The 21429-nt window shown below is 39.3% G+C and overlaps 1 protein-coding gene across 1 annotated transcript in view; it reads left to right on the plus strand.

The window, feature by feature from the left end:
- The first annotated feature begins 271 nt into the window (after positions 1–271).
- MAOB (monoamine oxidase B) overlaps positions 272–21429 on the plus strand; it is a 161618-nt gene continuing 140460 nt past the window's right edge. The window contains exon 1 of the mRNA XM_033115752.1: positions 272–432. Coding sequence (XP_032971643.1) covers positions 387–432 — 46 coding nt within the window. The 5' untranslated portion in view covers positions 272–386. The remainder of the gene's footprint in view (positions 433–21429) is intronic.

The following is a 21429-nucleotide window of genomic DNA, read 5'->3' on the forward strand; positions in this document are numbered from 1 at the left end:
GAGTAATTGGGGTGCTGGAGGAAGACACCCAAATCTGCCACCCTCCCACTCCCCAAGCTCAATGGCACACTAGGAAGGCTGATGGAAAAATACTGTGCAGAAGGTCAAGGGGTGGTGGTCCCAGGGAGGGACTTTTGCAGGCCCCAGGCGGCCTCTTCCCCCAGGCGTCAGGTCTGACCTGCCGAGCTGCCGGTGGGGGCGGTAGTCCAGAGCTCCATCCAGCCAGCGCTTGGGCGGCGGGCGGGGCTCGGTTTCCCCACGCCCTGGGCGAGCTATATAGCTGCTCCACTGAGATTGAAGTGGGCCGGGGCAGCGCAGCAGGCGGGGGCCGAGACCCGGAGACCAGAGCAGCAGGCACCAGGGCGGCCTGGAGAGGGGCGAGCGCCATGAGCAGCAAATACGACGTTGTCGTGGTGGGGGGCGGCATCTCAGGTCAGTTTCGGCTGTGCGTCCTTCTTTCTCCTCCCGCGCTCGGAGAAGTGGCGGCCTGGGGAGGCGCGCCGTAGGAGGGGGCTGCCCACAGGAGCCCCTAGACAATCCATGCACCGGCCGGGATCTCGAAGTTCCCGAGTTCTGAGCACAGAACCCTTCCTCGGAGGAAGGATTTGGTGTGCCCCTGCACAGAAGCAGAGAGCTGGTAGTCTGTTGAAGGTCTGGGACCAGACTTTGAACTATTCCCCTGAAAGGCTGCCAAGCCTCCGCTTGCTGGAATTTTCGAAGCGAGGGGAAAGGAGGGTGGGCAGGCGAGAAACTCCTAGAGGGTACCGCAAAGGTCTGTCATTTGCCTCAAGCATAGGTCAGTTTTTTGCTCCAACTTGACCTGGGCATTCCGCACCCTCGCTTGGAGCAGGCGTGCACCACAGTGTATTGTTAGGCTGACACCAGGAAAACGACCTTGAACAGCTCCCAGTTCAGAAAGAAGGGGTTGGACTCCTGGGCAGTCGGTTGCCAAAGCCCCTCCTGACCCCGATTCTCTGTGGTTCCGTGATTGTCATGGGTCTACCTGAAGCTACAGGGTCTTCTTGGCAAATGTCTCTTCTCTTCTCATCCTCTTCTCCCCACCTTCCAGCGCAGGATCGCCAGCCGCGGGGGGGAAAAACTTGGCTCTCTGGCCCAGCCCATATTGGGCAGTTATGGTGACATAGACTACCTTCTTAGACACGGGGGGTGGAGGGGGGCTGTTCGCACAGCAGGGCCCCTGAAGACAGAAGTCAGAAGGAAGGATAGGGTCAGTGGGGGGACACACCCTCTGAGGAGGGTCAGGTGGATTATATGGGGTGGGGTCAGTAGGAATCAGCAATGCTCCCAAAACAGCCTGGCGATGTTTTGGCCAAACTTCCAGGGCCTCCTGGTGCTTGAGCAATAATTATGACACCCATGGATGTGTTGGCTAAGACTTGCCCTAACCAGCTCTCAGGAGCATGGGTCTGCCTTACTCCCTGTAAAGCAGGCAGGGCAGAGGTGCTTTGACTCTGCTGTGCCTAGATGGAAACCAGGGCATTGGATGCTGGGTGCTGAACCTGATCCTGGGCAACTTACTCCACTCCAGCCCTCCTCACCTTTTTGACTCAGATCTCAGGCTACCACTTCTGTCTGCCTGCCCCTCCTGAGCTCACCTGTGCTAGGTTTTGTGCCCAGTGCCACAAATACATAGATGTATAAACACAACAGCATGCTGAGTGGGCCAAGGCTATACAGATTTAGTTTTCTTTTAGCGTTTTTGATATCTTTTTTCCTGGAGGAACTTGAATTTAAAAGCAGATTTACCTAGGTGTTTTAGGAAATATTACTAAGTGCTTCTCGATGCTGCCTTGCATAGCACCCCATCTTACGGTTCTCTTTCCAGGCCCCCAAAGTCTTTTTCTTGCCCAAAGTATGTCTAATGGGTTCAGATTCTTCTATTCTCCCCTTATTTTGCCCTTTCTGGTTCATATTCCAAATCTTCAAGCTTACTCAAATCATTCATGTTAGACTTATATGGGAAGGACAGATATAGGTTTAGCTATTTTCACAAGCAGTGGTGAATCTCTACATTCATTCCAAACTCTCCAAACAAGGAACTGAGGAGCAGACCTGCCTTTTCTCATGAACATCACATGGAATAGGCATTGTTCTAAAAACCAAGAAAGCAGAGTTCCAAGGCCTTATTTAATTGCTTCATCTGCTACATGAGGATAACACCAATTTGTCATGGCTAGATTACAGGGTCATTGTGAAGGGCAAGTGAAGCAGTGTGTAAAAATAGCTTTATAATTGTAACATATGACACAAGGTTCTACAAGAGTTTTGCTCCTTTATTCAGACAATAGGCATTAGGGTAGGCTGTGGTAGGCGATGCAAAAATAGACCACATTGTTATTGTCATGGAAGATTTGTCAATACAGGAAGGGAGATGAGATACCCAAATAAAGACTATACAAGGTAGAAAGTGGTATGTGCCACAGAAAGGATCCATTCATTAATTCATTATTAATTCATTCAATGAACATTTACTTCCTGTCCCACATCTTATGCCAAAAAGAATGAAGGGTGAATTATACAGGGCTGTTGCTCCTGGGGTTCTCACAAGCTATCGTGGGAGGCAGAGTCATGAGCAATTAGTACTAATGACCTATGATAGATGCTTTAGTAGCATATGCAAAAAGTTTTAGAGAAGGTGATTGGAGAGAATGTCTAACTCTGCCTGAGACAATCTGGGCGTACTTCACAGAGGAGATGGCATTTGAAGTAGGTCTTAAAGAATGAATGTGAATTCACCAGGTGACTAGATGAAGAAAGCATTTTAAGCTAAGGAACACTTCAGAGGGCAAGAGGGTGGAGAGATAGGCAAAAAAAAGTGGAAGGGATTAAGAGGCACAAATTTCCAGTTATAAATGTCACGGGGATGTAATATACAGCATAGGGAATATAGTTAATAATACTGTAACAACTTTGTGTGGTAGCAGATGGTTACTAGATTTATTATGGATCACTTTGGATGGTATATAAATGTCAACCAATGTGTTGTACAACTAAATTCAATATAATATTGTATGTCAACTACAATTTTTTAAAAAAATTAGTTAATTAACTGAAAAAGGGAAAGATCACAAATATGTGAAAGAACATGGTAGCATGCTTAGAAACCTTAAGAACTTCAGTGTGGGGATTTGGGGGGGTCTGATGAGAGACCAAGCTACAAACATCAGTTGGGATGAATTATAGGGTGTCTTGTATGTCATCCCTAAAAGGTTTAGTTTCGTCCATGGTCATTGAAAGACAACTGAGAATTTTTCATTCACAGAGTGACATGTGACAAGTGACAGTGTTGGCAAAAAGAGGGACATGAGGAAGAGGAAGAGCAGGTTTGGGGGAAAGATGGGACATCTGGAGTTGGAAGTGCTGGAAGAACATCCAAGGAGAGTTGTCTAGCAGTTGGAAATGCAGGGAAGAAGTTGGGCTTACAGATGTGTGTGACAAAGAAGTTTTAGTTGAAGCCACTGAAGTAAATGAAATGACCCAAACCAAGACTGTAGAGAGAAGAGAGGAGCCCTAGGACAGAATTGGAAAAGAGGGTGCTCACCTCCACCACCGGGAGGAAGAAGATATTTCAGTCATTCTCCATAGTTTGATGAGAGAGATGAAGAAACCGAGAAATTGAAAAACACTTCGTTAACCTCAGGTCTTAGCTCAGAGGTCATTTCCCAGGGTGGTCTTCCCGAATCCCCCCAGGTGGGATTAGATGCCTCTGTTTAACTCCCCTCTGCCACCTTGTTCTTTTCCATGAGTTTTTAATTGTTCACTTATTAGTGTAATTACAGGCATACATTGTTTTGTTGCACTTTGCTATATTGAGCTTCACAGATAGCGTGTTTTTTATACAAATTGAAGGTTTGTGGCAGTCCTCCGTCAAGCAAGTCTATCCGTGCCATTTTTTCAACAGGTTCAGATGATGGTTAGTATTTTTTAGCAATAAAGTATTTTTTAATTAAGGTATGTACATTGTTTTTTAAAAGACATAGTGCTATTGCGCACTTAATAGACTACAGTATATCATAAATATAACTTTTATGAGCACTGGGAAACCAAAAAAAATAAATAAATAAATCGTATGGCTTGCTTTATTGTGATATTTGCTTTATTGTGCTGGTCTGGAACCAAACACACAACACATCTGAGGTATTCCTGTATTTGTTCAATATCTTTCTTCTCCACTAGGCTGTAAGCCTCTAGAGCCCAGAAAGGTGTCTCTTTTCCTTCCCAGAGAACCTCCAATCTCCAGCTCCAGAGCTCTGCCTGGCCCAGTTGGCACTTAATAAATGTGTCGAATTAGTGAACTTTAATTTTATACCAACAAAGTAGCAATTGATTGGATCTGAAATTCACATCCATTTACTACCAACCCATTTGCATTTCCTGCTAAATCATTTTGAGAATGGGAAACATGGTAAAATCAGAATTTTAGAATTAGTTAGGTGACTGACCCAATGATTTGCATTTAAAAATATCTGAATTTGACTCTGATTTTTAAATTTTGTTAATTATTAAACTTGATACATTCTGGTAATTCCCTGATAGTTTTTAAAGCTGTCAGCAAATTTTAGTCACTCCCATTGAGATAAATAGAGATATACTGGGCTATAGCTGGTTAAAATATAACTGCCTTTTTTGATGTTTGAAAAGTTCCAAGGCAATTGTAAAACAGTTTTTTGGAAATGTGTGTGGTATCTATATGCATGCCTACTGATACCTTTTCACCCAAAGGAAAGTCATCTCTGGAAACTTGCAAGAGCAGTCGCATTTTCCACATGGAACTGGACTGCAGCACATTGTTTCTGTCCTGAGGCTTGGTTTTAGTGTCGGGTTTGTGGAACCGTGGAAACTATCTTTTGTAGTTCTGGAATGGTTCTTTCTTAATCCTCAAAATAAAAGTGAAAAAAAGGGAAACTTGAAACTGAAAGGAGAAAGTTTCTGCCAGACTTGAGAGGAGAGTCACCCGTCTGAGGGTGGCACACACTTGGCTAAGATCCTGGAAGAGTTGGAGCTGGCCTTCCAAATTGTAACCAACACCAGGCAGGTGAACTGTGTGGCCAGGAGAGCAAGCCTGCTGCAGGCTGGTGGGACTGGCCTGGGCAGGGAGTGTCAGAGATAGCTTTCAAGGGATCATGAGTTGAGGGATGCAGTAGGCAGATATGGCCCGTGTGTTATTGTCCAAGTCGCCTCCTCATCTTTGATGAAGAAAGATGGAGAATATCCCTGGGCTCCTATGACCCACCTGAATGTTTCAAAATAATAATTGTGTAGAAGTGCTTGGAAATTTGTATATCCCAGTCAAGAAGAGGATATGGAGAGGCAGTATGGTAATGTTAAAAGAGAATATACTTTAGCGTCAAACAGATGTGTTGTCAATCCCATTTCCTATAGCACCTATTGTGTCACCTTAAAAGTTCTATTACCTCCCTGTTTTGCAGTTGCATTTGCTTTAAGATGAGGCTCCTAATGCCTTTATGGCAGAGGATTAGCAAGGATGCACATTAAGGACTGCACACAGTGCTAGGATTAGAAAAAATGCACATGGTGCACATTATGGCTTCAGCTGTACATTCTCGAAAATCCATCCTTGTTTAGCTTCTAGGGTTTTCCTATATATGGGAGCAGAAACAGACATTTTAGTGTAACCACTTCTTCCTTTTCACCAACTAGTAATTTTTCTTGCTGTGAGGCATTTATAAGGTGGTAACAGGATGCCAAGTATATGTGCAGGTTTCAGCAGGAAACTGCCTGGTTCCAGCCTTACCTTGCCCCAACTCCTTTCCCTTTATTACCGAGGTCTGAGGAGCTCAGACTCACCCTGGCTCTGTGGTCTACTGTGTTCCTCATCAGGATAAATTTTGGAAGCCCTAGATCTGTATTCCAACATCACTCCAGTCTTGCTGTTATTCCAGTTCTGACCTGGTCCTCGCTTCAGCAACCTGACTCCTGTCTTAATTATAATAAATAACAAATGTATTACTAATACATGCTATTTATTTAATAATATTAATTATTTAATAATTATAAATAATAATAAAAACTAGTGTACTGAGTATTGTTTACATGCTGGGCAAGGCATTAGGAGCTTGACTTTTCTGGGTTTAGAATGACAAAGCCCTGTTCCTTCTGCTTGATTCTATTACCTGGAGCACATTGATAGGAGGGGCCTGCTTGGCGGGCCATGTGGGCAGACCAGGTGACACTAAAGCCATAATTTCTAGGTCTTTGTATATTCTCAGAAGTCACAAGAGCACGTTTAAGGCTTGACTTGTTTATTATCAATTAGCAATAATTTCCTTCTCCTCTGGCTCGGTATTGAGGTCTAGGCTCCCTGTCATCCGGGGGCAGTGGTACAGCATAGAAGGTTAAGATCATGGTGTCTACCCTAGTTCCACTGCTAACTAGCTATGTTACCTTAAGCAACATTGATAATTTTTTCATGCCTTAGTTTTCTCATCTGGAAAATAGAGATAATAATGCTATCTACTTCAAAACATGGTTGAGAGAATTAAAAGAGAAAATGCATGTAAAGTGCTTGGGATGGTCCTTGGCATCTGGCAAGCACACAGTACACGTTGACTTTATTGATAATTGGGCTGAAAGAATGGCTACTAACCATTAATGGGTCTGAAATGCTAGTGTGCCAGCTGACTGGACTCTACTGTCAAACTTTGGGTTAAGGAAGTGGTTAGTGGCTGTGTATGCACATGCACACACAGGAAATATTGTCCAGTAACAGGGACGCTGCTTCCCACCCCTACTTTCTTGGCTTGCATATGATTTGCTAACATAGATGATGTAAGAAAGCCAGCAGCTAAATTTAAAGAAAAAGCTTGAGGCCCAGTTATTTTTATTTTTAATTTAATTTTTATTTTTTTAATTAAAGTTTACTGGGGTGACAATTGTTAGTACATAGATTTCAGGTGTACAATTCTGTATTACATCATCTATAAATCCCATTGTGTGTTCACCACCCAGAGTCAGTTCTCCTTCCATCACCATATATTTGATACCCTTTACCCTCATCTCCCACCCCCCGCCCCCTTTACCCTCTGGTAACCACTAAACTATTGTCTGTGTCTATCAGTTTTTGTTTCTCATTTGTTTGTCTTGTTCTTTTGTTGTTTTTTGGTTTATATACCACATATCAGTGAAATCATATGGTTCTCTGCTTTTACTGTCTGACATATTTCGCTTAGCATTATAGTCTCAAAATGCATCCATGTTGTCACAAATGTTCCTATATCATCTTTTCTTACTGCCAAATAGTATTCCATTGTGTATATATACAACTTCTTTATCCATTCATCTATCGAAGGACATTTTGGTTGTTTCCACGTCTTGGCCACCGTAAACAAAGCTGCAATGAATATTGGCGCACAGGTGTCTTTATGTGTAGATGTTCTCAGATTTTTTGGGTAGATACCCAGGAGAGGGATTGCTGGGTCATATGGTAATTCTATTCGTAATTTTTTGAGGAACCTCCACACTGCCTTCCATAACGGCTGCACCAGTCTGCATTCCCACCAACAGTGTATGAGGGTTCCTTTTTCTCCACAGCCTCTCCAACACTTGTTACTATTTGTTTTGTTGATGGTAGTCATTCTGACTGGGGTGAGGTGATAACTCATTGTGGTTTTTATTTGCATTTCTCTGATGATTAGTGATGTTGAGCATTTTTTCATATGTCTATTTGCCATTTGTATATCCTCTTTGGAGAAATGTCTCTTCAGGTCCTCTGCCCATTTTTCAATTGGGTTGTTTGTTTTTTTGTTGTTGAGTTGCATGAGTTCCTTGTATATTTTGGATATTAGCCCCTTATGAGAGGCAATGTTTGCAAAAATCTTCTCCCATTCAACCGATTCCCTCTTAATTTTGTCGATGGTTTGTTTTGCTGTGCAGAAGCTTTTAAGTTTCATATAGTTCCATTCGTTTATGTTAGCTTTTACTTCCCTTGCCTTTGGAGTCAAGTGCATAAAATGCTCTTTGAACCCAAGGTCCATAAGTTTAGTACCTCTGTTTTCTTTTATGGTGTCAGGTCTTATGCTTAAGTCATTGATCCATTTTGACATGGATCAATGGTGACATGGTGACAGCTGTCCAGTTTCATTCTTTTGCACGTGGCTATCCAACTCTCCCAGCACCATTTATTGAAGAGGCTGTCTTTCCTCCATTGTATGTTTTTTGCTTCTTTGTCAAAAATTATCTGTCCATATTTATGTGGTTTCATTTCTGGGTTCTCAATTCTATTCCATTGGTCTATGTGTCTGTTTTTCTGCCAATACCATGCTGTTTGGATTATAGTAGCCTTGTAGTACAAGCTAAAGTCAGGGAGTGTGATACCTCCAGTATTGTTCTTTTTTCTTAAGATTGCTTTGGCTATTCGGGGTCTTTTGTGGTTCCAAACAAATCTGATGTTTTTGTGTTCTATTTCTTTAAAAAAATGCCATTGGGATTTTGATGGGGATTGCATTAAATCTGTATATTGCTTTGCGTGATATGGCCATTTTAACTATGTTGATTCTTCCAATCCATGAGCATGGAATGTCTTTCCATTTTTTTGTGTCTTCTTCAATTTCTTTAAAAAATGTCTTATAGTTTTCAGCATATAGGTCCTTCACCTCCTTGGTTAAGTTTATTCCTAGGTATTTTATTCTTTTTGCTGCAATTGCAAAAGGAATTGTTTTTTGTATTTCTTCTTCTGAGATGTCATTGTTAGTATATAGGAATGCAATGGACTTTTGTACGTTGATTGTGTAGCCAGCAACTTTACTGTATTCGTTGATTGTTTCCAATAGCTTTTTGGTGGAGTCTTTAGGGTTTTCTAGTTATAGCATCATGTCATCTGCAAAGAGTGATAATTTACCTTCTTCGTTCCCAATATGGTTGCCTTTTATTTCTTTCTCTTGCCTGATTGCTCTGGTGAGGACTTCCAACACTATATTGAAAGGCAGAGGTGATAAGGGACAGCCCTGTCGTGTTCCTGAACATAGAGCAAAGGGCTTCAGTTTTTCACTGTTAATTATGAGAGTAGCTGAGGGTTTGTCATATATGGACTTTATTATATTAAGGTATTTTCCTTCTATACCTATATTATTTTGTGTTTTAATCATAATTGGATTTTGTATCTTGTCAAATGCTTTTTCTGCATCAATTGATATAATCATATGATTTTTGTCCTTTATTTTGTTTATGTCATGTATCACATTGATGGATTTGCGGATGTTGAACCATCCTTGTGCACCGGGGATGAACACCACTTGGTTGTGATGAATAATCTTTTTAATGCATTGTTGTATTTGATTTGCTAGAATTTTGTTTAGGATTTTGACATCTGTATTCATCAGAGATATTAGTCTGTAGTTTTCTTTTTTTGCGTTGTCCTTACCAGGTGTTGGTATCAGGGTAATGTTTGCCTCATAAAATGAGTTAGGGAGTACTGTCTCTTCTTCAAATTTTGGAAGAGTTTGAGCAGGATTGGTATTAGATCCTCTTTGAAGGTTTGGTAGAATTCACTAGTGAAGCCATCTGGTCCTGGGCTTTTGCTTTTGGGAAGGTTTTGAACGACTGATTCAATTTCATTACTGGTGATCGGTCTGTTTAGATTTTCCAGTTCTTCATGGTTCAGAGTAGGAAGGCTATATGTTTCTAAGAACTTGTCCATTTCTTCTAGGTTATTGAATTTGGTGGCATATAGTCCTTCACAGTATTCTTGGATGATCCTTTGTATTTCTGTGGTGTCCGTGATAACTTCCCCTTTTTCATTTCTGATTTTGTTAATTAGTGTCTTCTCTCTTTTTATCTTAGTGAGTCTAGCCAAGGGTTTGTCAATTTTGTTAATCTTTTCAAAGAACCAGCTCTTTGTCACATTAATTTTTTCTATTGTCTTTTTTGTTCTCTATTTCATTTAGTTCTGCTCTGATTTTTGTTATTTCCTTTCTTCTGCTGACCTTGGGTTTCACTTGTTCTTCTCTTTCTAGTTCTTTAAGGTGTAACATGAGGTTATTTATTTGGGATTTTTCTTGTTTCTTGAGATAGACCTGTAATGATATAAATTTCCCTCTTAAAACTGCTTTCACTGCATCCCCAAAATTTTGGTGGGATGTATTTTCATTGTCATGTGTTTCTATGTATCTTTTGATCTCTCCTCTAATTTCTTCTTTGACCCTGTTGTTCTTTAAAATTATATTGTTTTATCTCCAAGTGTTTGTACTTTTTCCTGCTTTCTTTTTGCAGTTGATATCCAATTTCAAAGCCTTGTGATCAGAGAATATGCTTGGTATGATTTCAATCTTCTTAAATTTGCTGAAGTTAGTGTTATATCACAATATATGGTCTATCTTTGAGAATGTTCCATGTACACTAGAAAAAAAAATGTGTAGTCTGATGTTTTAGGATGAAGTGCTCTATAAATGTCAATTATGTCCATTTCATCTAATGTGTCATTTAGGGCTGCTATTTCATTATTTATTTTCTGTTTGGATGATCTATCCATAGCTGTCAATTATGTATTTAGGTCCCCTAGTATAATTGTGTTTTGGTCAATTTCTCCCTTTAATTCTGTTAGTAATTGCTTGGTATGTTTTGGTGCTCCCTGATTGGGGGCATAAATATTGATGACTGTTATGTCTTCTTGTTGTATAGTCCCCTTTACCATTATGAAATGTCCATCTTTGTCTCTTGTTAGCTTTTTAACCCTGAAGTCTGTTTCATCTAATATCATTATGGCTACACCTGATTTTCTCTGGATGTCATTTGTCTGGAGTGTCAATTTCCACCCTTTCACTTTGAGTCTATGCTTGTCCTTGTAGCTTAGATCTGTCTATTGGAGACAGCATATGGTTGGGTTTAGTTTTTTTATCCAATCTGCTACTCTGTGCCTTTTTATTGGTGAGTTCAGTCCATTTACATTTAGGGTGATTATTGATATGTGAAGATTTCCTGTCATCGTATCTTTAGTTTTCTGGTAAGGCTGTGTCTCCATTGTTTCTTTGCCTTTTTGTTGGTGTCTATCATTTCTGTGTGGTGGTATTCTATGATGTTTCCCTCTGTTTCTTCTTTTATTTCATTATATATTTCAGTTCTGGATTTTTTTTGAGTGGTTACCCTTAAATTTATGTAAAAGAAAGTGTGATATTTAGAGTATTCCATTTTCTTCAGCATGCTTCCTTTCTCCATTCCCATATTCCGGTTCAGGCCTTTATTCTCCCCCTTTTTATGTTTTGATTGCCACAAAATGTCCCTGTTGATGGTGGTCGAATAGCTTCCTTTAGTATTTCTTGTAGTGCAGGTCGTGTATTAGAAAATTCCCTCAGCTTCTGTATGTCTGGAAATGTCTTTATTCCTCCTTCATATCTAGAGGATATCTTTGCTGGAAATATTGTTCTTGGCTCATAATTTCTCTCTTTCAATAGTTTGAATATTTAGTTCCACTCCCTCCTGGCTTGTAGAGTTTCTGCTGAGAAATGTGATGATAATCTAATGGGCTTTCCTTTGTAGGTTGCCATCTTCTTTTCCCTGGCTGCCTTGAGGATTTTTTCGTTGTAGTTGTTTTTAGACAGCTTCAATACAATGTGCCTTGGAGAAGTCCTCTTGGGATTGAGGTAGTTAGGTGTTCTATTTGCTTCTTGGATTCGAGGATCCATTTCTGTCCACAAGTTTGGGAAGTTGTCATCGACAATTTTTTGGATATATTCTCTGTTCCCTTCTCTCTTTCTTCTCCTTCTGGTATGCCCATTATTCTTATATTGCTCTTTCTGATGGAGTCCTAAAGTTCTTGTAGAGTTCTTTCGTTTCTTTTAAGTCTCAAGTCTCTTTTTTCTTCCATCTGTGTAATTTCCACGTTCCTATCTTTGATGTCACTGATTCTGTCCTCCATCTGGTGAACTCTACTACCTAAGCTGGCTATTTCTTTCTTAATTTCTTCTATTGAGTTCTTAATCTCCAGAAATTCTATTTGGTTCTTTTTAAAATTTCAATCTCTTTCGTAAAATGCTCATGTTGTTCTTTGATTGTGTTTCTGAGTTCATTACACTGCCTTTCTGTGTTTTCTTGTATCTTGTTCAGTTTTTTCAGAACTGCAATCTTGAGTTCTCTGTCATTTAAGTCACATATTTCCATATCTTTAAGTTCCTTTTCTGGAGACTTTTCACTTTCTTTCTGAGCTTTCCTGTTGCCTTTGTTACTCATGGCAATTACTGATTTATTATTTCTCTTCCTAGACATCTAGAGGATTGGCTTCTGCAACCAGTTGATAGGAAGAGTTCTTTCTTTTGTTTTCCAGTACTTGTTGGTAGAATGTTTTATTGTGTCTCTGATTGCAGCCTTTTTTTCTCTCTCACATGGTCGTGCTATGCTTTCTCTGCAGTATTCCAGCTTGTCACACAATGTGGGGATTCCCTGGAAGACGGGCTTCTCCTCTGTTAATAGTTTGCCTGGGTCACAGGGTGCAGTGTCCGTGTGGGTATGCGGAGAGCTTTTGAAGTTCCAAAGCTCTTCCTGCGCCAGATTCAGAGCCCATATGTTTCAGCAGTTCTGTTTACTCCTGCAGGGATCCGCCCAGATAGGTGGGGCCCAGGGCAGAGTGCGTTGTGAGAGGTGGCCCAGAGCAATGGCAGCGACCACCACCACAGCCGGTCCTGCTTCCACAGCTCTTTCCCCTCTGCCGGAACTAGTTGGGCTGTGAATCTGTGTCTGCAGTCCACAGTTCTCAGAACAGCAAATGTTCTGTTCTTTTGATCTGACACTGCTACTGTTCCACTTCTAGCACTGGGCAGGTGGGGGCGGGGTGAGCTCTTGGAGGGTAGGGAGTGGGAGGCTAGTCTCAGTGCCTAAGGCTTCTCTTCTCTGCTCCACATGGAGAGCTTAAACCACCGTTTTCAGCCTTCTTCCCTCAGTATTTTCTCCGAGGTCTCTGCCGTGAGTGTTGGGTTCAGCCGTGTTATATGCTGTCCCCTCAACCCTGTGGGCCATAAACGGAGCCCTAGCAGTCTGAGTTCTTCCCTCTTCAGCAGCTGCGGCAGTTCCGGGATGCAATGAGCTCCGAGCACTAAGCTAGGTCTGAGTCCTGCACTCGCGGGGCTCCGTCTTTGCACTTCTCCCTTCCCTCCTCCCCCGCTCGTGCGATTCGCCCACCTTTATGTGAATTCAGTAGTGTGCCTCTTTGTCTTGCCTGTCTGCCATGCAGGGAGTCCTTTGTGGAGTTATAGTTGTTCGATTAGTTGTAAATTCCAGGGGAGATTTACAGTTTCACCTCACACCACCATTTTGATCTCTTGTTTCGTTCTTTTGCACATGGCTTTCCAATTTTCCCAACATCATTTATTAGAGGCTTTCTTTTCTCTATTGTATGTTTTTGGCTGTTTTGTCAAAAATTATCTGTCCTTATTTATGTGGGTTTTTTTTTCTGGGTTTTCAATTCTATTCCATTGGTCTGTGTGTGTGTTTTTCTGTTAATACCATGCTGTTTGGATTATTGTTGCTCTGTAGTACTAGCTGAAGTCAGAGAGTGTGATACCTCCAGCATTTTTCTTTTTTCTTAGTATTGCTTTGCCTATTCAGCCTCTTTTTTGAATTCATACAAATGTCAAGATTTTTTTGGTTCTATTTCTTTAAAAAATGCCATTGGGATTTTGATGGGGATTGCATCAAATCTGTATATTGCTTTGAGTAATATGGCCATTTTAATTATTTTGATTCTTCCAATCCATGAACACGGAATGTCTTTCTAAGAATTTGTTTTGGTATTATTTATCCACACTCACATGTCCGCAAAGCCACACACTGAGAAGATTTTAGTAAATTTGTTTTAAAATATACTACAGCTTATAACTGAAAATCAACTTTTTTAATGATTCCTGCATTTTTGACAATAAATACATAGGTAGCCTTTGAGTAAAAATTTACCCTATGAATTTAAAAGATAATTTGGTTTCTAACATTTTGGATCTCAGTAACATTTTCATGTTTCATTGACATAGTAATGTCCATATAATGTTTCAGCATCAAGTATTATTTCTCCAGGTATCAAAAATGATAACTAGTATGTTATCACAATATTCTAATATGTTAGTGCATTTCTTTATTCCTGTCAAGATTCAAACTGTGGAGGCATATACACTTGACTGATGTACATTCATTTAGAACTTCTATAGTTTATTTAAATAACATTTAATATTAGCAGATAATAAGCTATTACAGGTGACAAGATCATAGGATAATGGCAGATGTCAGTCAGCACCTGGGACAAATGACATCTGTACAGTTGCATTTGACCCTGTGTCAGAACTGCCACTAACTTCAGTTTCATCTCTGGATTTGACGGCATTATACATATAGTCTTAGCAGTGCTCCATGTCTCAATATCACTATTACTACATGTCATTTACCATGTTTAATTGAAACTACCTGTTTAAGCATCTGTGAACCCTCACCCGACCATAGGCTGCCCAAATTCTGGGATTTTGTATGATTTATCTATCTCTGGTGTTTAGCAAGGTACCCTTCCACCTAGCCCCTAGAAATTGAAATAAATTGGTAGAATCCCTTGATCAGGATCATGGGTCTTCTCAGGTTTTGGACTTAGAGAAGGTAAGTTCCATAAACAGAAACATACTGAAAGAATGTAGCGAACCTTTCACCTTCTGGAGGAAGCAAGGTAACATAGGAGTTAAATGGTTCAAATCCTACAGTGTCCCTAAATGGAACTTTACCTTGTTAACTACTTCCTCAGTCTCCAGATCCCCACTTATAAAGTAGAGTGATGGTTCTGGGGCTAATTCTTGGAAAACTCAGTACATTTTAAGTCTGCTATTTTTACCAGTCAACTGGCAATACTTAACTGAGGGGATCCTGGAAACATACAAGATTTAATTTTCTTCTAAGTCCAAAAATGAGTCAAATTGAAAGGCTATGTTCAGAATGACTGTTTTTATCCACATAACAGAATGCTTTGGAGATTTACTCATGTTAAATGGGCAACATTACCATTTTTCAAGGGCCCCAAGTTTGTTAGGCTTAGGTTTTTAGTAACGTGTCTGTATAAAAGTCATTATTTCCTTTAAAAGAGGGGACATAATAGTATAAAAGTCATTCCTGAGTTTGAACATTCAAATCACAGATAGTTCTTCCCAGCTAAAAAATGTTTGCTATAATAGAATCATTGGTGACTGAATATGGAAACATCTTTAGCGTTCTTAGCTACTAGTAAGAGCACCTGGTTTTCCGTCCAAGGAAAAGCAGACCAAGAGAGGCCAAAGGGTTGGCTCCAGGCCTCACAGCCACTTCCTTTGAATAAAATTACTGCCCTGGGGGATGAACCCCAGCTTTATGAGGAAATGAAACAAGAACATGACCAAATGGTGCTGAGTGGAAAGTAAAAATCACTAATACTTCGAAAGCAGTGTTTCTACTTTCTACTTTCATATTCACAAAATGGATCCATCTTCAGCCCCCCTCAGTTAACTAAGTAAACAAAGGCACTATAGAAAACCAAGTCCTAGTAGGTAATGTTTCTAAAGCCAACATGTATTTATTTACTGAAGGGAGGTCAGAAAAAGTGTAAGACCGAATTCCCACCTTCAGGAAACTTAAAATGCAGCTGGAGATACAAGACCAGCACATACAAGCTATAAGGGATGATTCATAATAATATATACTTGAGTTCTGTACTGTGGGACCCAAGGGCTAAGTTAGATAGAAGAAATCAATGAAAACCCAAAGAGTTGGAGAATGTCTCATTAAGGGAGTGGAATTCGAACAGGTCCTGAAGAATAGTCAGGGTTTGGGTGGGTAGACAAGAGAGAGGCTTTAAAGATCAGAAGGATAATATAAATCATAGAGCCACAGGCTCCAGGTAACAGTTGATATATCTATTTATAGGGAGGTAGAAAGCCCAGCACAGAATAAAGGGATGGGGAAATACTGGTAATAAAGTTAACAGAAGGAGGATCAAACAATGAGACACTGGAAAGCAAAGTGAGTAGTTAGATTTTTCTGGAGTTGGAAATAGGGAGACACTGAAAATTTATGCTATAAAAATAAGGTGTGCAGTTGTGTGCCTGATAGGTAAAAAAGGGCAACCCTAGAGCAAAGGAAGCCATGAGATGGGTAGAAATTAAGGAACAGGTTGAGAGGTGATCAGCTGTTTATAATGAATTGGTTTATTTCAACCCTCTGGGCAGGTTGCAAGAGGAAAAGGTAGAGGGGAGGCAAGAATGGGAAGGAGAAGGTCTTCAAAAGCACACTTTGCTTTCTTCTATTTTGCTGAGAGCCTACCCAGAAAAGAAGTATCAAAAAATATTTATTGTTTTTCCTCTGAAGCTTTATCATTGAAATTGAAGAACTTGACTATATTAAAATTTTTGCTTAAAAAAAAAAAAAAAAACCTCAAAGAGATTTTCCTCCCAAGGGCTTTGACCCAGTTTACTAAATGACAAACACATTTTGGGCAATCTCAAACACAAAGTGAATGGTTTATCATATTTTTTATATAAAAGTTGCCATTGAAACCTGTTGTTTTGTGAGAGAGGGGGCATAATCAGAATGCGTCTTTGGGTAGGTCTGACCTTTCAAATGTTACCATGTTACCATAGTCTCCTTTTAATAGCACCTTAAATGTCATACTCTAGTTAATTTCCCCATCATGTCAGAAGTTTAAGCTCTTCATCTTATGTTAATGTCATCTCTCACCAAGGCCATTTTCCCACTCTGACCTCATCATCATTACGAACATTTATTAGGATTGCACAATGGTGAAGGTGACCTATTAGGTCCTTAGTTTTATTCGCTCTCCTTTCAGCCTAAATAATACCCCCTTTTGGTTTACCTCAAAAACACTTCAATGATTCTTTCATATTGAATTTGGAATCCTGTCCTCATCTTTTGGAGTTGGAGCTACTTTTTATTCCAGAGAACCCAGTTGTGTTTTTATCTTAAATTGTGTCTTTATAAATATGTCTTTAATTATATCTCACTTTTTGGGGTTATTTTCCAGTTTTTTACGGAAAGAGCAACAAGCTCTTTAGAGGAGGTTTTGTTATCTAACAGGGCCTCTTTTTCAGATAACTTAGGATACAGTGAAGAATTAATAACCAAATTAATTAATAACCAAAATTCCCTAAAAAAAATTTAAGAAGAAAGGCTACTGATGTAAATGAAAGATGAAATCATATTCCTTCTTGGTGATTTTTTTTGGAGAGGTGGTAACAGTTTTTTAATAGTGCAGGAATAGTACATATTTATTGTGAAAAATCTGTACATTAGAGAAAAAGGCAAAAAGAAAATGAAAATGCATAATTAATCTTACAAAAAAATTAACCACTGTTACTATTGCCACCTACATTTTCTTTTTGAAAATTATCTACCGTATTTACTGCATATATTGATAGCCCTTTTAAAATAAATAATAGCATATTTTGAATGTATGTTTAATAATGTCTTAAATGTTCTTCTTTCATACAATCTTGATAACTTTATATTACTTCATATGATTATATTTAGTTTAACCAATCTCCCATTGCTGAACACCTGTATTTGTAAATTTCTGCTATTTTAAACAAAGCTATTATGAATATCCTTATATTGAAGCCATTGTGCATAATTGTGATTATTTCTTTAGGAAATTCCTAAAAATAAACGTTGGTAATTCTTTGAAGGCATTTGATAATTATTGCAAAATTGTTATCCCCAGAAAGTTTTACCAATTTACTTTATGGCAGAATATGTGGGATATAAAACTGAAAGCAACAAACAAACAAGACAAAGAAACAAAGAAACAAAAACTCATATACACAGACAACAATGTAGTGGTTACCAGAGGGTAAGGGAGGAGAAGGGAGGTAGAAGAGAGAAAAGGGGTCAAATATATGGTTACAGAAGGAGAAGTGACTTTGGGTGGTGAACACACAATGCAATGTACAGATGATGTATTGTACAAATGTACACGCGAAACCTATATAATTTTACTAACCCATGTCATTCCAATAAATTTAATAAAAATTAAAAAAAAATAATGGATTTCTTAATTACTCCAATAGGAAACTAGCAACCCCCACCCTGGCACAATACAGAGAAAACCATAGTTCTTCCCAGTTTATAGTTGTAATTTCGTGAAGTTGTAGGTACTATAAATTACAAATATCTTTAGTTTTGTAAAATTTCACTGGTGGCAAGTAAGTTCTGCTCTTTACAGTATATAGGCAAACAGGTTTTTTGTAATTAATGTTTTATGCCTACCATTGTTTGCTAGGAACACATATCATATATTTTTATAGTACTTTTAAATTTTTTGGATACCATTTATCCTGTGATTCTAGAAGTTTAACATCATTAATTAGATAATTCTGTTGTTTCAGTGCAGAAAAGAATAGAAAATATCTCTGTAACAAATAATTTTCTATGATTAATTATTTTTACCCATCAAGATAAGACATGAGTATAGCCTTTGTCCACAATCTATTGTAACAGCTGATCAAACAGCTGTTTCCTGTTTTACATTTTAATTTCCTCTCTAGTTTGCATTCAAATCCTTTGATAGATTTTAGTTTATTTAGGAGTCCTGTAAGATACAGTTGACTGCCTCAGTCTTGAATAGCTTTTTTAAGCTATGCCAGTTAATCAAAATCAAACAGCCCTTGTTAAATACTGATGATAAGCACACACAAAGGGGTACACTGAAATGAGTTATCCTTGTTTATCAAATATGTTTTTCTATCTTGTTGTTTCTACCAGGGAGAAAAAGAAGTCAAGTTTGCTCATTTGTTCATTCATTCAATGAACCTTTGTAAATGCCCTATTTACCAAACATTGGGCTAGGTGTGGAGATATACAAATGGGAAGGGTACACCAAGCAGAGGGAGGCATATACAACTGTATGCAGGTAAATGCTCTGAGGGGTGGTGGGAAAGAAACCTGAAAAAGTTCATTTGATTCAGATGACAGAGGAGAAGAGGACGGCAGCTTCACCTCAGAGCCTCAAAGGACCTGAAGGAAGATTTGGTGATAGGATTTATTGAAGAGATAATCGGCCAACTAAAATATTCTTCCTTAAAGTATAGCTTTAAGCGGTTGAATCTGAAATCTACGCTGTAATACACACAGGATGTTGAAATTTCAGTTTCACTCTTGTTACTGTTGGCCCTAAAGTGGCTGTGTAGTAGATGCTGTAGTGGGCTGCCCCAGCCCCCTTCAGGAGTTATTCCCCTGTGTTGGGTGTGTTGGTTCACAACTGAGCCCCTCTTTGGAAATTGCCCTTGACTTTGGGGATCTGACTCACCTAAGGGCATGCCTCTTCCCTTGGGGTACCCTGCACCAGGTGTGTGGGTGTAGAGGCCTAGATCCTTGCCTTGATTCAGGACAACTTTGAAGGGTCATCTCAGCTTTGGAGCTCCCTGTAGGATTTACTGAGGCCTCTGTTGTGACTGACTGCATCTCAGTTCAAGTCCTTCCTCTGCTCAGTACTGCTTGCCTTACTGATTTACACGTGTTGAACCCTAATAAAGCTTCTACATGCAAATCTGTCTTAGAGGCTGCTTACCATGGACCTAATCTAGACAGACAATAATTGAACAGCATTTTTGTTCTGCATGTCACAAGGTGTTCTAACCATGAAATTTTAGTCAGTTGGAGGTGAAGGCCATTAAAGGACTTGACCTTTTTTAGGATTCAAGAAACCGAAAGGGCCTAGGGAAAATGCTGAGCCTCATCAGTTTTGGATAACCTCTTTTAGGTGCCCTGAGCCCTTGGAACAGTGGTGGAGGGTGGAGGCTGATTGCTACACTGGCCCAAGCAAGCTCCAGGGAATCTAATTCTTCTTTCATCACTCTGCAGGCAGATTTAAAGCTGAAATTCATAGCCTCTGATCTGGAATCACTACCAATATGGATTTCTTCCTTTATTGGAAAAATTTGTGGTAGTGCAGGCAAGGGATAAATTATGAAACAGAAAACGCTGATCTGTGATTATTAGATAAAGAAGGTCATGGGCTGTCCATCTATCCCAGGCTACCATTTTGGGTCCAGCTCAGATTCTGGGTTTTTGGCAAAATAGTGCTGTTGATGTTTACCTCTATTCTTTCCCTAATCCTACTACTATTTTATCCAGCATTCTGTAGGATTTTTCGCAGGGAATTGAAGATAGTAAAAGTGATTGTAAACATGGGCTATGGAATCCTAAAGACACAGAAGAAAATAAGACTGTGAGGGATCTGGTTGGTAGTGTTTGAGTACTGGGCTTAATAGATTGGGAGTCTTTGGATAAAGGACATTCATATTAAAGGGATTTGAGCAACTTAAATAAAAGGATAGGTGATTGTGAGGGAATATGCTGTGGAGTTTTGACAGGTAAGCTTTTGATTGTGCTTCCTGGAAATGACCATTGATAGCATTTAAATGAGTTAAAACATTTTGAATTGGCATGTCCAGAGATATGATCCTGTGTGTAATTCAACAAATGATTTAAGGTCCAGAAAAATGTCTTTTTTTAAAGAAGTACAAAAAATAATTCCTTTTGCAATTGCAGCAAAAAGAATAAAATACCTAGGAATAAACTTAACCAAGGATGTGAAAGACCTATATGCTGAAAACTATAAGACATTTTTAAAAGAAATCGAAGAAGACACATAGAAATGGAAAGACATTCCATGCTCATGGATTGGAAGAATCAACATAGTTAAAGTGGCCATATTACCCAAAACAATATACAGATTTAATGCAATCCCCATCAAAATCCCAATAGCATTTTTTAAAGAAATAGAACACAAAATCATCAGATTTGTTTGGAACCACAAAAGACCCCGAATAGCCAAAGCAACCTTAAGAAAAAAGAACAATACTGGAGGTATCACACTCCCTGACTTTAGCTTGTACTACAGGGCTACAATAATCAAAACAGCATGGTTTTGGCAGAAAAACAGACACATAGACCAATGGAATAGAATTGAGAACCCAGAAATAAAACCACATATATATGGACAGATAATTTTTGATAACGAAGCAAAAAACATACAATGGAGAAAAGACAGCTTCTTCAATAAATGGTGCTGGCAGAATTAGAAAGCCACGTGCAAAAGAATGAAACTGGACTGCTATCTGTTACCATGTACCAAAATTAATTCAAAATGGATCAAAGACTTAAGCATAAGACCTGACACAATAAACTGCATAGAAGAAAACATAGGTACTAAACTTATGGACCTTGGGTTCAAAGAGCATTTTATGAATTTGACTCCAAAGGCAATGGAAGTAAAAGCTAAAATAAACGAATGGGACTATATCAAACTTAAAAGCTTCTGCATAGCAAAAGACACCATCGACAAAATAAAGAGGCAACCAAGTGATTGGGAGAAGATTTTTGCAAACAGTGCCTTCGATAAGGGGCTAATATCCAAAATATACAAGAAACTCATGCAACTCAACAGCA

Source organism: Rhinolophus ferrumequinum, chromosome X (assembly GCF_004115265.2).
Source record: "Rhinolophus ferrumequinum isolate MPI-CBG mRhiFer1 chromosome X, mRhiFer1_v1.p, whole genome shotgun sequence".
Classification (NCBI taxonomy): domain Eukaryota; kingdom Metazoa; phylum Chordata; class Mammalia; order Chiroptera; family Rhinolophidae; genus Rhinolophus; species Rhinolophus ferrumequinum.